Here is an 18,972-nt window from a genome sequence, read left to right on the forward strand (position 1 = left end):
ATGGTAAGTTTTGTGTGTTTTCCTGTAGGTACGTGAAAAACAATGCTCATGGAAAAAAAGGGGGGAAAAAAGCTTTTTGTACTGAACTCCCATGTCCCTGTTCCAAGGAGTCAAACTTACACTAGCAGGAGAAATTCCAGCATAAAGAACAACCTGGCTTACAGAAGTACCAGGATGCAGCAGTACAAACAGACTGAGCTGGCTGTGAGGTTACTTTAAAGTAGCCAGAAGCAGACAGTGGTTCTAGATACCTCTTGATATTGAATAAACAATGGCAGCGCTTCTGTTTTGGCAAGGATGGCTGCAGAAGGGCTAAAAAGTTCCAGTCAGAGATAAAATATTTTCCTCAGGCAGTCTATACCTTTAGTCATGATGGATGTGAGGAAAAGGGCCTGGATCATCTCTTGCATTAGTCTTTGGCTTTTTTCAGGACTGTGTCCCACAAAAGTGTCAATGTTGAAGGACTGAGTTTTACATAATACTTAACTTCTACAGCTGATAAGGAATCCTTGGACTGAGGAACCTCAGTGTATGCTAGATGGGGCAACAAGGAAGGCTGATCTCAGTGTCCTGTAAGATGTTTCTGAGGAACAGCATGTCTTTCTCACACACAACGTCCAGTCACTGAAAACACTGCAGGCTGGCCTTGGAGCACCACAGTTGGTACACAGGGATCCAAAGAGGGTGTTAGAGCCAGTTTCAGGACACAATTGCAGAACTTGGACTCCATCTTTTTACCTTGGTGGGACTCAGTGTAATTCAGCAGATAATGGACCAGTCAGGCTCAGAATCTTTACTGAAGTAAAAGAAAAAATTTGGCATCCAAGGCACTACACTTGGATGCAGCTATTGCATAGATATGAAGGGTAGCCTTTGATGAACTACTGAAATTCTTCAAGTGTTCTATCTTAAAGACAACTAAGGAGGATATGAAATCATTCAACTTACGTGACTATCTCAGCTATCTCTATTCTACTGGTGTTCTACCTTACTTGAGAAACAGAGAAACAACAGGGAAAATCAGCCAATTACTTTACTGCTTGATGACAAATGGTGTAAAAGAACAGAGAATCAAAACTTAAGATCTATAAGACCTATTTTACTATATCCAATTCAATTCATGGAGCTATAACAACTGCATGAAATAGCTTTGGTCTGACCACACTATTGCAACATTCATACATACGTTGAGAACTTTCAGTTCTTACAGGAACAGTCAAACAAAATCACCAATATAAAATGATGTGTCAGCTAAGATTTGTACTTAAGATAATGCTTTAATGCTGCTTTAGTATATAGAGAAGTGTACAATATTGAATTACAGTGAATTGTATATGTCTTGGAGCCAATCCAACACTTCTTTTTATAAAAGCTGGAAAACTTTAAAAAAAATTGTAAAAATATGAACAAGAATTCTAAAACTGACCATATTCCCACTTGCTTTTTTATTATCCCTGTTTATATGAGACATGAAGAAACCTCAAGCACCTCCTTACCCCTTCCTTTTAGGAGGATTATGTACATGCCTCTTATTAAAACCTATGAATATCTAAAGTGGTGCGCATTAAAAAAAAAAGTTCATGGATGAAGCACGATAGCTTAGACTACCTTAAATGATCTAGAGGTGTCCTCTACATGCCTGAAATACACAGATTTGTGTACTCTATGAACTTAAATAGATGGAATAGCTGTTATAGGAAACAAGACAGTTTTACTAGCATTTCACTCTGAAAGAAGCGGGATTCTCCTTGCAATCTGCAAGACAGTCCTGTGCAGGATTAAGATCTACAAAGAAGAAGATATCTACTGTAAATGACTTGCTCTAATCTCCAAGTTTATTATTAAGTGTCACACCTGAACACCCACAACCACACATCTCACTCCTCTCACCCCCAAGAAAACATAGTAAAAGGGGGGGAAAAAGCACTCAAAGGAACTTAAAAAAAAAAAATATTGCACACAAAGGTGTAAAATTTTATCTGCATTAGATTTGCTTTTTTAAAAAATTCTACTCAAATTTACCCGGGGTGGGGAGGAATCCCACTTTTATTGTTCCAAACCATCAGTCAGTAGTCACTTTCCGCCACTTTAACTGCAGTCGTGCTTAGTCCGGTTAGATGATAACCTTTTTAGTAATCAATCAAGTAGTAAACTCACACTTACTTTATTAACAGTTTCATACTGAGTGTAAAAAAGCACTGACATAAACACCTTTCTGAGGTTTTTGCAATGACACTAACTATATCTCTTCAAGAATAAATTGCAATGAAAGTTTGAGGACCTTTCAACAGAACCCCAGTGACTGAGTCTATGCCATTCATCATTCTTCTCTCATCACTGATAAAGCAAAACCAGCACCCCAACTGAAAACCAATCCTCCCCCTCATATCCAAAGCAGCACCTTTCAGTCCCCAAAGCCCTGCCAGAATTTACAACTCTAACTCTGAGTTTTCACATCAATTTTAAATGTTCTGATTCAAGTCTGAGCGTACTTCTTCTCATGTCCAAAGCTTTTAGATTATACAGCTATGTAAATTTACCAAATACCAAGCTGTATCAAAACAAGCCCACTTTACCACTTCTTTTCCAAGAGAAAAGTCAAGTTTTTTTGTAAACAGGCTTTCAAATAAACATAGGCTACAGATTATCGACAACAACAATTCACAAAAACCTGTCCAGTCACACCGCTCCATCGCCCTTGCTGAATCGTATTATAGGGAGCTAAGAATCTTCTCCTGTAAGTGCTTTCATTTTCAAGCAACTGCTGTGGTTGCCACAGGTATGTTACAGTAAGTCAGATATGTGACCCAGGACAGTAAGTCTTCAAACATCCTATCTATAATAAAAATATAAATCTATAAATCATCTATAAATCTAATCTGTAATTAAAAAAAATAAACTATCGTACACTCACACTGAACTGAAGCTGAAATATTCACCTACCAATATAACAACACACAACACATAACGCTAGTTTACTCCAACTTACCATTGAAAGGCATTGTAATGGAAGTAGACCAAACCAAGGCCGTATAAAAAGGCAGCATTCTGTAAAGGAAAGAAACAATGTTTAAAACCCAGATAACACAACCATATGGTGTAAGACTGAGTTTCCAGTATTTCATTCATCCTTTGACATTCTATTTCTATTACAAGACAACCATATTTAAATTTCACCTTGAACAAGAAGAAAGAAATAGAAGGAATTAAAAGATAGGTAGACATTTTAAAAAAAAAAGTGATTCTCCACAAAATACTTTTGGAGGAATAGTAATAACAGTAATATTCAAATACTTTTACATCAGAGAAACTGATGTGCTTTGTTATACTTGTACAACAGCACGGAAGGAAATGACTGAGTAGAGGTCTTTGGCAATTTAGTATAATAAAAAATGCTTTATGACTGAACACCATTTCATTGTCATAATAATTTATACTCACATAAAAGTAAACAAAGCTACACACTCCAATTTCAGTGTCTAAAGCAGAACATTAATTATATCAACTTGAAAATATGCTTAAGGAAATTTCACTTTTCTGAATACCAAAAATACAGATCATCAGCCTCAAACCTAAGACAATCATATTTCTTCATCATTAACCAAATTTCTATTTTCTATTTCCCTACGTCATGGAAGGGGGGGAAAAAAAAAAGAAAATAGAGGGTGGGCAGGGAAGAACCATTCTCCTTCTGTAAACCTATTTCCCCTCCATTTTCTTTTCACAGAAAAGTATGATTTTCTTCTAAAGTGACATTACTAAGGAGGTTTAATGAACGTTTAACTATGTAATTCTACAAATAATTATTATGTATTTCCTAAATTAGGAAAAATAAATAAACTACTTTTTAAAAGTTATGCCACAGCACAGCTGTTTTCTATTTAGTAGAGCTATTTCATTATTTACAGAAGACAACATGTACATGCTGCCTATGACACATTTCTTATGTACAATTCTGGTTTTGAGAGACCAGGAATACATCCCAAAAATGACACATGGACAAGAGATGGAATTTCCGTCGTCAAAAACTATAGCTCAAGATAATCCCTCTTCCACTTGCACGTGCTTCTTCAACAAGTCAAATTTCTATGAAATTCCACGAAAGGAATCCTAGTTATGCCTTAAACCAAATCCAAATATAAAAGTATAACCAAATTTCTCCTAGAAAATAACTGGTAACCAGAACACAATTCAAAGAGCAGCATTCATCAGAAACAGGACCCAGTATTAGCATTGCATTATACCTCATTTGCATCTTCTCAATGCAAATTAAAATCAGGGGAAACGCCAGAGATCCTTTCATGAATACAGTTGGATCATAGCTTCAGCAATGGACAGTTTCCAAGAAAATGCTGTGGTATGACCAGATACTAGGGCAATCAGAGCACTGGAAGATGTTAACAGGGGGAGTGAAGGGGAAGTACATAAACGATAAAAGATGACACTTTAATACTACCATAAAACCACATGCCTGTTTAATTGAACAAAAACACAACATGGACATCATAAAGATACAAGATGTCTAATTCCATACACCATGTATTTCCTGCTTTCCAAGCGTGCTCTGGCAACAACAGACTAGGAAAGAAGGCAAGCTCAAAAACTGAGCATAAGTAATGCCTTGATTTAAAAGTAATTTTAAATGAAGAAATAAGATAGAAAGAGAGATTTTGATGTGTGCAACATGGAAGCTTACAAAATACAGTGCACACCTAGTAACCTTATTTTGTGTTTGGGTCAGGCTCATTTGTAGAACAGAACTTAACAAAAGTGTCCAGTGTTACCTCAGAGCTCCACCAACTGCAATCAAGACTCGATCACTGTAAAGACTGAGAGTAACAGTAGTAACAAAAATCCTCCATCACCACACTACAACATTCAAGCAAAAATATGCCAGACAACTAAAACCTCTTCAATCCTCAAAGATTTTAATTTCCTCTTCTGGAACTTATTAGAATTCACAGTCCAAATGAGTTACAGATTCAGAGAATAATCTAGCTGATACTTTGATCCTAAGGGTTAATAATAATCAACTTTCAAAACACAACAGGACCAAGATGCAGGTGATTTGTCCAGATGTAATTAATGTATCAAATTCATGTGCAGCTTTCAGGTTGTCGCAGCTAAAATACAAATCAACCATTACTGCTCTATCCTTTGTTCTGTGACTGCTTTTCCCATTTTTCTCTCATTCTCATTTGGCCTTACAAAGCATTCGAGATTGACCTTAAAAATCTATTAAGATGCCACTGTCTTCTCAGTAAAAAACAGGGCAAGATTTAAGACTCTGTAACACTTCAATTCAAAGGTAAAGGTGCAAATTCCACAATGTCAATATGGATCACATTTATATGTTCTGAAATACTATAGCTCTAGCCATACGTAACATTAGTATCACCTGTTGATTGTTTATTGAATTTGTTTTAATAAAGATTAGAAAATATCTTTTAACCTGTGTTTGAACATGGTTCACATGAACATGGACGGGACTTTCACAGGGACTGGAAGATATTACAGCGTTTCAGTGTATGCAGTGTTTTCCCGCAAATAATTCAAGGCGAGATGCACAGGAAGTTCATTACATTAGTAACTAACTTTTCTGCCTGTATTGCAGAACACCATCAAGTCCCATGTGCAGCCAAGCTCCTACTGGCAACAGCCAACATGAAAGGCTAAAGCAGCTTAAACACATCTCAGGACCAAGCGGGATCATTACACAAAATTTTCATCTACAAAATGTCCTTTTTCTTAACAGCACTACAGTCTGCGACTCTGTTTACCAGGAACACACTCCATCTTAAGAAATCTGTTTCCAGTTGCCTCTGTTACTTCTAATTTGGACAAGTTTATCACAAAAAACATCCATGCCATGTTTTCCAGTAAAGATTACTTTTGTAATTTAATCCCTGCTGTTCATGATCCTGCTGTAAGTAGCTGGTGAGGTAGAATACAAGCCCACTTTTTCCCTCCATTTTTCAGCAAGAAGTAGAAAACAAAATTATCTTATTACAATCCTTTCCTCCTCCTTAACAATTCTCACAATTTCTGAAGATCTCATGCTAACAAAACTCATTCTTTGGCTACTAACCTCTACCGTAATTTTGATGTTCTCAGACCTCTCCACTAAAATCTACAGTAAATTGAAAAAAAGCTGCAAACTGAAGCAGACTGTACATCAAATTTGAAGTTCAATGTCTGGGTTTTTTCATTCTACAGCCATGCTACTAAAAAGCAGACAAATTAGAAATGCTATTTCCAAGCTGGTGTCATTTACATTTTCTACAAACTACCAAAGAAATGTTAAAATGTTTCATACCAACCACTAGATGGCTCAAATACCTCTTTCCATTTTACGCACTTCTGCAATTTAAGAAGATTGTCAAGTTTATATTGTGTATTCTGCTACTTACACACACTACTTAATGCCGGGCAACATTTCAATTGTATTTTACAAAATGCGTAAGCCACAGTATTTTATTGACAGGTAAGTCAGAAGGCAAAAATATATCTGTATGTACTTTTTAATGTAACTGAGATGAATAAGCATGTTGAAGACTTTCTGGTCTTGTTTGTTTTAAGCAATCAAGAAAAAAAAACAAATTAACCAATGAGGAAAACTCCACCCATCTCACAGACCTTCTGTATTAACCCAAATAACTGGTTTATAGTGTCTTTGAAGCAGCAGATGGAAATAGATCCCAAACATTTCATGTGCTCTGTTCTCCAGTCATTTCAGGCCAAGTTCACAACAAAGCTTTTTTCTCCACCTTCAAGCATGCAGCCAGTGCTTCTGGCAGAAAGACATCAGACTAGACAATCAGTTACACTTTATCTATAATTATACACACGAGTCACAAAAATGCACCTGTCCTGTGTAACAAGAGGCCATACTCACATTCAGACTTAAAAATAGCCATCTTAGACTGACTGTAGAAATGTATAACTACCACGTTTGGGTCCAGCTATTTTTCACCAGTAACATGCTTATCTGTCATAAGCAGTTGAGACCCTGTTACCAACTCCAAATTTGTGTTTTATAAGCACAAGAATATAAAAAGAAGTTATTCTTGCAAATGAAAATCTGTTTGGCAGGCACTTCTGGAACATCACAGAGTAGCAAAAGACACTAAAGAGTCAAAGCAGCCTCAGGGCAGCATCCAGTTGGGACGTTCCAACTTAAAAATGAAAAGCAACAGTTTTAGCCATAGTTTCATAGCATTGCTGATTCAGAAACATTCCCCAACACTGCCTCTCAGTTTTGCTGATACAATCATTTGTAGAGCACTACTGCCAACTGGATGCCAGAACTGATCTGAGTTATTAATATCGAGATAAAAAACAATTATTTTTAACTGGATCAGCTTCCCAGCCAAGTTCACTGTGTAGCCCCCCCGATAAACAAATGCATTAGCAAAAGTGGAAGAGTGGACTGGTAGCAAAATAAGTAAAAGCTCTTTAAGCCTATACTGCTACCAATGAAAGGCATATCAAGCCTACAATGATTTTTCAAACAGAAAGACTAAAATCCTAGATAAAAGATTTAAACAGGCAACCTACATTAAAAAAAAAAAAAGGCAAAAAAACCCACAAAGCAATACTTAATTGCCTCCTAAGCCACATATAAATGTTTGACTTGAGAAAAATCGACTTCAATGGGTCAGTACAAATGGATAAAAACCCAAAATAACATCACAGCCCACCTGCCCCTAAGGGGCAGGGCCAGATGTCAATAAAATAATCCCTTTATTTCATTAAAAACATTGACAATATTTAGACAGAAAACAGAGTGTATCCCACCATACTATGAAATAAGAAAACAAAACAGGAGAAACAAAGTCCCCATGCAGTTGGTTGGTGGAAGTCTAAAGGAAAACTGGAAAAACTATGAAGTTCAGCACCCTTTTGAGACCACTGACTGTCCTTCATTTGCCAGGACTCAAAAAGTCTTTGATGACACATTAAAATTGCTTCCAGCAGGACTCTGAACACCCCTTCCACTGCTGCCCAAGTTCCAGTGCAACCTGCAGTCCAGCCCACATCACACCAGGCTGCAGAAGACACACGTGGGCAGGGGCCCACTACTCTTTAGAAAACCTAACTAGGAAAACAAGGTTTTACAGTTTACATTGCGTCCTGTGGTCACAGGGTCTCTCAGCCACCTGCTTGATGCAAAAGAACAGTTTCTGTGTTCAAATGTGTGAATATGTTTATTTCTTTACTGAAAAAAATGAAAGATGATGTTTTGACACTATGGTGCCTAATACCTCCTCCTGGCACTACTCAATATATAACAACAGTTCCCTGGAGAATATGTACCACATAAAAAATTCCACTCAGCCTCTTGTGCATGAAGAGCTATATGCATGCCTTTGGGAGCTGACAAGCTCTAGCAGTCCCAGTCACAAAGATTGTAAGTGTTCAGGAGTAAGGGGAGGGTTCAAATAAATTTTGTTTAGATTTGTACAAACGTGAAAGAGAGAGCTGCCTATCTACATGTTCTACACTTTGCCAACACCTGCAAAAATACTAAGATTCCTGTAAGGGGTATATTACAAACTAATATAATCAGTTTTGGCTTCTTCAAGGTCTTCAAGAAATTTTATAGTACCTGAAATATCATTAGGTTTATACAGGATCTCTAAAATACAGCTTTAACATGCTTGCATGACCCTGCTTCTTGAGCAATAAACACAATAGTAAAAAAAATTGTTACTGGGTGTGTACCTGCATCCCAGCCACCATGTGAAAGCAATTAATATATAAAAGTCATTATTTCTGTGACAAATATATTCTGACATATGTAACAGATTAATTAATGTAACATCTCGGTAGATAACTCCAAAGTAATTTCTTCTTGTCTTTAAGAAGTTAATCTTTTCAGAAAACAAGTACTGACAAAATATACCTACTAATTGTACAAGAAAACTGGCTGGTATATCTTTCTTAATTCATAAAAAGTACTTTATTTTTCCTTTCACAAAAAAGTTCTCAAGAAGGTGAAGCAGAAAAAAACCAAAACAAAACAAATAAAGACTAAATAAACAAAAAACCCACACTATCCACAAAGTAAACTTTTTTCCTTTTAAGCAGTTACCTATCTTTGATATTACTATACTCTCTTCCTCATCCTGCTCCCTTCTCATGTCCAGTACGTTTCTCCATAGCCTTTGTAACTCCCCACCAGTGCTACATTTCCCTATTCCCTATAGCTCCCCTCTGATGAACACTGCTCTTTCAACTTCTCTGAAACACTGCTGTCCCACCATTTTCACTCATGGATGGAGACACATATGGCAAAACTTGCTCAAAGAAGCTGAAGAGGGAGCCAAGTTCCACCACTCTTCATCTAGTGGCTTTCCAGCACTATCTGTAAAAATGTTCCTTGTCACACATGGAAGGACAGGATCTATCAAGACAAGACTACTAGTGAATTATCAAAAACCACATACAGTAACAAATTCAAGTTAGTTTCAAGTTTAGGAATTCAAGTTTCAAAACCCCTTGAGTAATACACTGTGCCACAACTGCTTTATAGGGAGCACTTTCATATTAAAGCCAAAATGATAAAGCAACGTTAAATAACTCAAAACCTCTTCATTAATGATGGAATATATGCATCATTGAATATATTTTGTAAACTGAGTATTCCTTTATCCATAAGTGAATTTAGATCCTTGGCAAAATGGAATACTGATCGACTAGTGTACCTCCTCAAATTTGTCATATGAACAAACAGCCAAGCAAATGCCTAAATAGGGTTTGTTACTATGGGTATCTGACTTATGTGCCTTCTACTGAAGCTTATAAAATTTCCCTTGATGTAAACATCTTAATTTTCCACTCGATACAAATATTTTCAATAATTTAAGTATTTTAACAGAAAGCAGTACTCTTCTGAAACAAACCAAGTGAGCAAAAGTGTTGTGCAATGCACAAATATTAAATTCACCTTGAAAGACATTTTATATAAACAATTAATCTAACAAAATTTAATACTCCCCCTACAGATTCCCTGAATGCTGTTAACAATTGCAGTTTCTGATTTATTTTGTATGATACAAGACTTAAAAAAACCTCTCCTGAACCCAAATAGAAAGCCATATTTGAAACTGGATGCTTTATAATTAAGCCAGTTTGCCCAAGCTTTGCACAAAAAACGGAGGCGATCTTTCTGGAGATCATCTAGTCCAACCCTCTGCCCAAGGAAGTGTCAACTAGAGCAGGTTTCCCAGGACTATGTCCTATGGAGGACTTTTGACTGCCTCCAAGGATAGAGGCTCCACAAACTCCCTAGGCAACCTCCTCCACTGTTCAATCACCTACACAATTAAAAAAAAAAAAAAAAAATTTTCCTGTCTTTAAAAGGAATTCTGTGTTTTCAATTTGTGCCTGCTGCCTTTCCTTCTTTCACTAGGCACCACTGAGAAGACTCTGGTTCCGTCTTCATTACTTCCGACATCAGGTATTTGTACACCCTGGTAAGATGCCTGAGCCTTCTTCTCCAGGCTGAACAACCCCAGCTCTCTTCACCCCCTCTCCTTTTATGACAGATGTTCCAACCCCTTAATCACCCTCATGGCCCTTCACTGGACTTGCTCCAGTAACTCCTTGTCTCTGTTCTACTCTGGAGCCCAGCACTGGACTCAGCACTTCACCTGTGTCTCACCAGGGCTCAGTAGAGAGGAAAGATCACCACTCTCAACCTGATGGTGACGCTCTGCCATATGAAGCCCAGGATGCTGTTGGCTGTCTTTGCTGCAACAGCACATTGCTGGCTTATGGTCAGCTTGTCCACCAGGACCCCAAGGGCCTTGTCTCTAAAGCCGATTTCCAGCCAGTCAGCCTCCAGCCTAGTTTTGTATTCTCTGCAAACTCTACCCCACAATGCAGGTCATTAACTGAAGATGCTGAAGAACACTGGCCCCACTATCAATCCCTAGGGTACACCACTAGTAGCTGGCCTCCAGCTGGACTTTGCAATGCTGATCACAATCCTCTCAGCCCAGGTTAGCCAGTTTTTCCTCTACCACATTGACCACTTACCTAGCCTGTACTTCATTAATTTGTCTGAGTATATTACGGCAGACAGTGTGGAGAGCCTTACTAAAGTAAACACAAACAACATCCATAGCTCTCACCTCCTCCACCAAACTAGTCATAGTGTTGCAAATGGCTACCAGGTTCATCAAGCATAATTTCCCCTTCATAAATCCATGCTTGTTACTTCCAGTGACTTGCCTGCCCTGAGTGTGTTTGGAAATAATTCCCAGGATAATTTGCTCTATCGTCTTCCCAAGGATAGGGTTATGGCTGACTGGCCTCTAGTTCCCTGGATCCTCCTTCTTAAAGACAGGAGTGACATTTGCTTTCTTCCAGGCCTCAGAAACCTTCCCCCATCACCATGACATTTCTAGGATAATTGAGAGTAGTCTCACAGTGACATGGGAGAGCTCTCTCAGCACTCATTGATGTATCCCATCAGGTCCCATGGACTGATCCCAGTCTATTTAAGTGTTCCCAAATTTGATCCTCCTGTACTGAGAGCAAGTCTTCCTGGATCCAGATTTCCCCACTGGTTTCAAGGGTCTTGGAATCCTGAAGGCAAGTTCTACCAGTAAAGACCAAGGCAAAGAAGATGTTAAGGACCTTGGCCTTTTCCGTATCTTTGTTACCTGCCCAATTCAGCAGCAGACTCACATCTCCCTTTTGCTGCTGATGTACTTGTAGAAGCCCTTCTTGTTGCCCTTCACATCCCTCGCCAAATTCAAGTCCATGTGGACTCTGGCTTTCCTTACACGATCCCTGAATGCTTGGACGGTGTCTCTATATTCCTCCTGAGTCATCTAGCCTTGCTTCTACCTCTTGTATGCTTCCATTTTACGCCTGAGTTTTATCAGGAGCTTCTTGTTCATCCGTGAAGGATTCCCTTCCTTTTTATCTAACTTCCTGCAAGTCAGGATGAACTGTTCTTGAGCTCAGAGAAAGTTATACCTGAAAATTATCAAGTTCTCGTGGACCCCTCTTCTCTCCAAGGGATTCTTCCAAGCTGATCCCTGAGCAGACCAAGGTCTCCTCTCCTAAGTCCAAGGGTTTGATTCTACTATTTGCCTTGTTCCCTTGTCTCAGGATCATGTACTCCATTTCACAGTCCCTGCAGCCAATGTTGCCCCCAACCTTCACACTCACAACCAGTTCTTCCATGCTGGCAAGCATGAGATGAGCAGACCACCTCCCCTTGTCGGCTCCTCCATCAATTGTGTCAGGAACTTGTCATCAACATACTTCAGAAACCTCCTCGATTGCTTGTACCCTATTGCGTTGCCCTGCCAGCATATCAGGACAGCTAAGCCCACTATTAGGACCAGTGTCTGCAAATGCAATGCTTCTTCCAGTTGTCAGAAGGCAGCCTCATCTACTACTTCTTGACTAGGTGGTCTGTAGCAGACAACGACCACATCACCCCCATTCGTCATCCACTGATCCTGACCCATAATCTCTCAGCTGGCTTCTCGACTGTCCAAAAGCAGCACTCCAACCATTCTAGCTGCTCTTTCATAAAGGGCTTCTCCCTTTCCCCACCCTCCCAGCCTGCCCTTCCTAAAGAGCCTATACCCATCCATTGCACACTCCAGTTGCCCGAGCTATTGCACTGCATTCCTGTGATCCCAGTGAGATCACAGCCCTGCAACTGCATGCAGAGCGACCTCTCACTCCTCCCATTTTTTCTCTATGCTGCAGCCATTTGTGTACAAGCACTTCAGAGAGGCACCCATTTATGCTGATTTCCCAGAAAAGAAAGATTCCCCATAATGCCGTCCTGCAGGCACTTCCTTATTTTGTCCATACCTTTGAGGTGGGGCCCCCAATATTGATTAGCATAAGCAAATTAAACACAGAGCAGTTCTTCTCAACCTCTGTTTTTCTTTGACAACTACTGCTCTATTTCGCACCTGTTGAAGAATTTGGCTTTTCTCTTTTTCCAGCTAGCTATGCTGACCTACAAAAAATATTAGATCTCTTCACAAATGTTTTCAAAGTACAGAAATTAATGCCTGTTCATGTATACACACTAACATTACTGAAACATCTTTTTTGGAAGATGACATTTAGACAATTTATTGAAATGTTTTATTCTCTTTTATATGGCAAGTGATCATCACTATTTATATCCATCATTTTCAAAACATTTCATGAAATAGAACTACTAGCACGGAATTTTACATTCTTGATTAACCATTTTTCCAACCCTTTCCAGCAAAGACAGGAATCCCACTGAGTTTACACACAGCCCCATTATTTCCCTGTCAGTTTCTCACTGATGAAGAACTGCTACTGTGTTGGAAAAAAGCCTTAATATCATTAATTACACAGCTGCTCTACCTGAGGCACTCCATATAAAATGGGAGTGGACAAGCTGAATATACTAAGGCATGAATGACTACTAAGTGATTCAAATGCACACAAGCAAACCAGTAAAAAAAAGGTAAATAATCACAAAAATTAAGTAGCAAAACTGTCTATAGTTGTTCCTTCAAATATTAAACCACACTGTGCTGCAGACTAACTAGAACGAAGTTAAATCTGTAACTCTGCTAAACAGAAAAATTTTAATTTTTAACCAAGTTCCCCAAGAATGTGTTGTTACTTATATGTTGTTCTTTCCAACTGAGTAACTCTTGACCCTGTTAGCTGCCTTCAAATGAATTTTATAGAACGCAAGACATCTCAAAGATTGCTCAGACTTGAGGAATGTCACTGAAAATACCTGCTGGATAGCAATAAGAGCCCCCAAACCAAGGCCTACTTTCAGGAAGCAGATTCGAGTTTAATTACTCCCTGCTCTTTGGGAACAGACAGTTAGCCCTTTAGTGCAGATTTAAATCAAGCGTGTGCTTTTCCTGCTCAGAGAGGTCACAGGAAACAAGATGTCATTCAGGATGCTTCACTGGAAAAACTAGAGGAATTCCAGTTTGTGTGTGCTTACAAAGAGAAGTGGGAGAAGGAAGGACAGGAGGTGCAGAAGGATGACACCAGCCCGTCATTACCCAGGCTTCATTAGCTCTCGCATAAAAATAGTTTGTTCTGTAAACTGCAACTTGATCAAAATCCCACATTTGGAACAAAATTCTGAGTATCAGCTATAGAAAAAAAATGTCACTGGTTGCTTCAATTTTGACTCGGTTGTTACATTAGTCAGTAACATCTGAAACTTAGCCCTCTTGAAACTGGCAAAGGAAGTAAAAGAGAACAAGAAGGGCTTCTTCAAGTATATCAGTGATAAAAAGAAGACTAGGGAAAATGTGGGACCTTTGGTGAATGAAGTAGGTGCCCTGGTGACAGAGGAGGCAGAGAAGGCAGAGTTACTAAATGCCTTTTTCACTTCAGTCTTTACTGCTAAGACTTATCCTCAGGAATCCCAGACCCTGGAGATAAGTGAAAATGCCTTGAGGGAAGAAGAGTCTCCACTGGTCGATGAGGTTTGGGTTAGAGATCAATTAGCTGAACTGAACACTCACAAATCCATGGGCCCTGATGGGATGTACCTCCAATTGCTGAGGGAGCTGGCTAATGTTGTTGCAACACCCCTCTCCATCATTTTTGAAAAATCATGGAGAATGGAAGAGGTGCCTGAGGACTGGAAGAAAGCCAATGTCACCCCAGTCTTCAAAAGGGGCAAGAAGAAAGACCTGGGAAATTATAGACCAGTCAGCCTCACCTCCATCCCTCAGAAGGTGATGGAATGGCTCCTTCTGGAGGCCATCTCTAGGCACATGGATGAAAAGAAAGTTATGAAGAGTAGTCAGCACAGATTCACCAAGAGGAGATTGTCCTTGACAAACCTGATAGCCTTCTATGATGGAATGACTAGCTGGGTAGATGAAGGGAGAGCAGTTGATGTGGTTTACCTTGACTTCAGTAAGGCTTCTGACACTGTCTCCCACAACATCCTCACAGTGAAGCTCAGGAAGTATGGGTTGGATGAGTGGACTGTGAGATGAATTGAGAACTGGCTAAGCAACAGAGCTCAAAGAGTTGTAGTCAGTGGCACAGAGTCCAGTTGGAGGCCTGTAGCTAGTGCTGTTCCCCAGGGATCAGTATTAGGTTCAGTTTTGTTCAACATCTTCATCAATGACCTAGATGAAGGGTTGGAATGTAGCCTCAGCAAGTTTGCTGATAATAGAAAACTGGGAGGAGTGGCTGATACACCAGGAGGCCGTGCTGCCATTCAGTGAGATCTAGACAGACTGGAGAGTTGGGCGGAGGGGAACCTTCATGACATTTAACAAGGACAAGTGTAGAGTTCTGCACCTGGGGAGGAACAACCCCATGCACCAGTACAGGTTAGGGGTTGACCTGCTGGAAGGCAGCTCCATGGAGAAGGATCTTGGAGTCCTGGTAGACAAGAAGTGATCCATGGGACAGCAATGTGCCCTGGTGGCCAAGAGGGCCAATGGTATCCTGGGGTGCATTAAGAAGAGTGTGACCAGCAGGTCAACAGAGGTTATCCTCCCCCTCCACTCTGCGCTGGTGAGACCTCATCTGGAGTATTGTGTCCAGTTCTGGGCTCCCCAGTTCAAGAGAGACAGGGAACTTTTGGAGAGAGTCTAATGCAGGGCTACGAGGATGATTAAGGGAGTGGAACATCTCTCGTATCAGGAAAGGCTGAGAGCCCTAGGGCTGTTTAGTCTGGAGAAGAGAAGGCTGAGAGGAGATCTCATCAATGTCTACAAATCTCTGAAGGGTGGCTGTCAGGAGGATGGAGCCAGTCTCTTTTCAGTAGTGCCCAGTGACAGGACGAGGGACAATGGGCATGAACTGCAGCATAGGAAGTTCCACCTCAGCATGAGGAAAAACTTCTTTCCTGGGAGGGTGACGGAGCACTGGAACAGGCTGCCCAGAGAGGTTGTGGAGTCTCCTTCTCTGGAGACCGTCAAAACCTGACTGGACATGTTCCTGTGCAACCTGCCCTAGGTGATCCTGCCTTGGCAAGGGGGTTGGACCAGATGATCTTCAGAGGTCCCTTCCAACCCCTACCAGTCTGTGATTCTGTCAAAATGCTACTGGATAGCATGTTTTGGGGTATATATTTTATGTATTGTTATAAATATATCAGATATTACAATAAGAATGTGATTTTTTAAAGGTTTAATTGTTTTAAGTATCAAAATGCAAGATCATTGGTTAATGGTTGCTAGTTAGGTATCTATCAATTATTACTGAAAATGATTTTCCAATTAAGACTGTAGTTGGTTTAGTAGTAATCACTAATTGGTGTTCTAATTGCTGATTTGCTGTTTTATTTGTTAGAATGTACAAATACTTAAAATAGGATACAACAGACAAGGCAGCAGGCCCACATGACAGGCAGCTGGGGGAGCAGACAAGATGGCCAGCAGCCAAGAGCAAAGCAAAGCAGCTGGGCAGCCCACCAACCATTCCCACGGAGTATTTCAATTCCATCAAATAATAATTTCTTAACAGAAAACTGTACATCAGTAAATTTTCAGCCCACTCTGTGAATATATATACTAGTGAGTTTAAGAGTCTTCAATTTCTAAAGGCAAAACAAACAAAGAAAAAAAATACAAACAAGTCAAATGATAGGACACTTCTTTCCACCACCTCTTCTACTTCTGCACTGCTCTACTTACCTCGCTCTTCATCTACTCCAGAGCTCAGCTTGCTTTCCCTCACTAATCCCTCCTCTTCTTACCATTGTATCACTGCTGCTGTACCTGGTGTTACTTAGTTACTTCTATCAACAGTTTAACTTCTGAAAAATGAACTCTGAAAAAGTGCAAATGGAAACATCCTCAATCATGAACCTGAACAATTTAAAATCCACTAGTCTGTCCTCAGTTCTGACTATTACCTTATCTTACAAGTCAAGGTTTAAGAAACCTCTCCAAGTTGGTAGTTTTAAAATCTTTTCCCTCTGGGGCAGTTTATTCCTAAACTCCATTGCTTATACAGTTAGCTGATGGCCTGAAGGAGGAGGGAAGAGAGGACAGAAGAGGGCCAATTAACCAGTGCCATAGTGTGGGGATTTTCTCTTCCTCTGTGTTAATTTGACATCCTTTTGCAAGACTCTAGAGAGCTCTTATTTAAAGATACCTTGCTAAGTGGAGTTCCACAAATTAATTTTACATTATAATTGCTGCTTCTTGGTGTGAGTAGCTACCCCCTTGCTCTTGTACTGAAAGTCAGCAGAATCCCTTCCTAACCCATACACATGGTATGTGTTGATTCACCCTCCTTCCTCTCTGTCTTCTCTGCAAACAGTTCTTGGATATGTTTTTGTCATTTATCTGAAATTTCATTCTGCTGTTTTACATTTGAGAGGAGGATGACTAGACTCTACCAAAACGTCAAACTGAACTATACTCATCTTTTATACAAGACCATGCTTTCCAGTATAGGCTTCTATATTGTTCTTTATGAAACTAAATATCGTTTGGGCTTCTAACTTTTTCTTCATACTCCCTACTTTTTCTGATACTCAGGTCATCAGATACTGAACTGATACTCAGGAACACCATCAGCTATGTATACATGAGATGGTGGATACAAATAGTTTCAAATACTTCCATTTAAAAATCTCAATATACCAGATGAAATTCTACCTGCTATCTTAATTCTCCATAATCTGTTTTTGTACTCCTAAATTTCTACCATCCAACATACAAAATTTATCTTCTATTTTAGAAGATCAATATTCACTATAATTTCCAACCATTAAAATAATTAAAATAATTTTAGAAGATTAAAAATATTTAATACCAGCCTCACATTTACAACTCTTCCATACGACACTGTCTAATGTACATCAACTTAGGTTTATTTTCCTGGATAAAAGATGTGTTCCTCCTCCCCTACCCCCTCAACACAATTAACAACAATTTTCTATCACTTCAGAGAACATTAAGGACTGTTTAGACTTATATTCTGTATACTATTTCACATCTTTTCCAAATATGCGATTCCTCTCCAGTGTAATCTGAATCTCTCATTTAAAGTAACATTTTAGACTTCACAGCTTTTTCACACATTGCTTTAAGGTCCAGTTACCTAGTACAATGGAATTTCCATAAACAGGATCATTTTTTTTACAGAATCACAGAATCACTAGGTTGGAAAGGACCTTTAAGATCATCAAGTCCAACCATTAATCCAGAACCACCATGTCCCCTAAACCATGTCCTGAAGCGCCACATCCACACGTTTTTTGAACACTTAAAAACACTTTTTAATGGCAGGTATCAAAAATGAAGTAAATTACACCCACAGAAAAACAAAGATAGTTCTAAGGCATGAAGACAGTGATGTGGGCAACTTCATAAACCTGTGATCACGGTCTTGTGGTCACCTAGCAGATCTCAAAATGGGTAGGCATAAATATCCTACCTTGAAATTATCAATACGCTTTACAGCACTTTGCTTAACCAAAGAAGAAACCTGCCTCTCAAATGTACAGGCGAATGAATATTAACACAGGAAAATTATGTGAATTAATTAAAGGTACTTAAGTAGTGGTCTGCTAGGAAGGACTTTCAACATTTAAAAAAACCCCACACAGTTACTCCTTGGGAGACAGATCATAGCCATTGAAGGCCTGCTCTGACAGACAGGGAACATGACAGGCAGGGTGCCTAAAAAGCTCTCTTCACAGTCAATATCAGGAAAAAGGACAGAATATGAACTCATTTTCTGGGAGGTCTAATTTGTGCTTGATGCCTTGCAGAAGCATTAAAAAAAAAAAAAAAAAAAGGAAGCTTTGTGGAACACTTCCCTCTTTTCAATGTGCTTTTGACATTACATTTGATCCTTTTCTTAAACACGAACACATCCACTTTAGGATGTGCTTTAGAAAGTCCAGGCTAAATTTAATTGTTTAACATGGTAATTAAATATCTGATTCTGTATCAACTGGTAGATATATTCTACTTCTCAATTTCTCTTAAGATTTCACAG

At 39.3% G+C, this 18,972-nt stretch overlaps 1 protein-coding gene across 8 annotated transcripts in view; it reads right to left on the reverse strand.

The window, feature by feature from the left end:
* KDM6A (lysine demethylase 6A) overlaps positions 1 to 18,972 on the reverse strand; it is a gene marked incomplete at both ends in the record, with an annotated part of 157,473 nt that overhangs the window by 78,305 nt on the left and 60,196 nt on the right. For all 8 annotated transcript variants that reach the window (XM_082008578.1, XM_082008577.1, XM_082008574.1 and 5 more), the window contains one exon: positions 2,990 to 3,048. In XM_082008578.1, coding sequence (XP_081864704.1) covers positions 2,990 to 3,048 — 59 coding nt within the window. The remainder of the gene's footprint in view (positions 1 to 2,989; positions 3,049 to 18,972) is intronic.

This window comes from Phaethon aethereus (genome assembly GCF_964289735.1).
Source record: "Phaethon aethereus genome assembly, chromosome: 1".
Classification (NCBI taxonomy): domain Eukaryota; kingdom Metazoa; phylum Chordata; class Aves; order Phaethontiformes; family Phaethontidae; genus Phaethon; species Phaethon aethereus.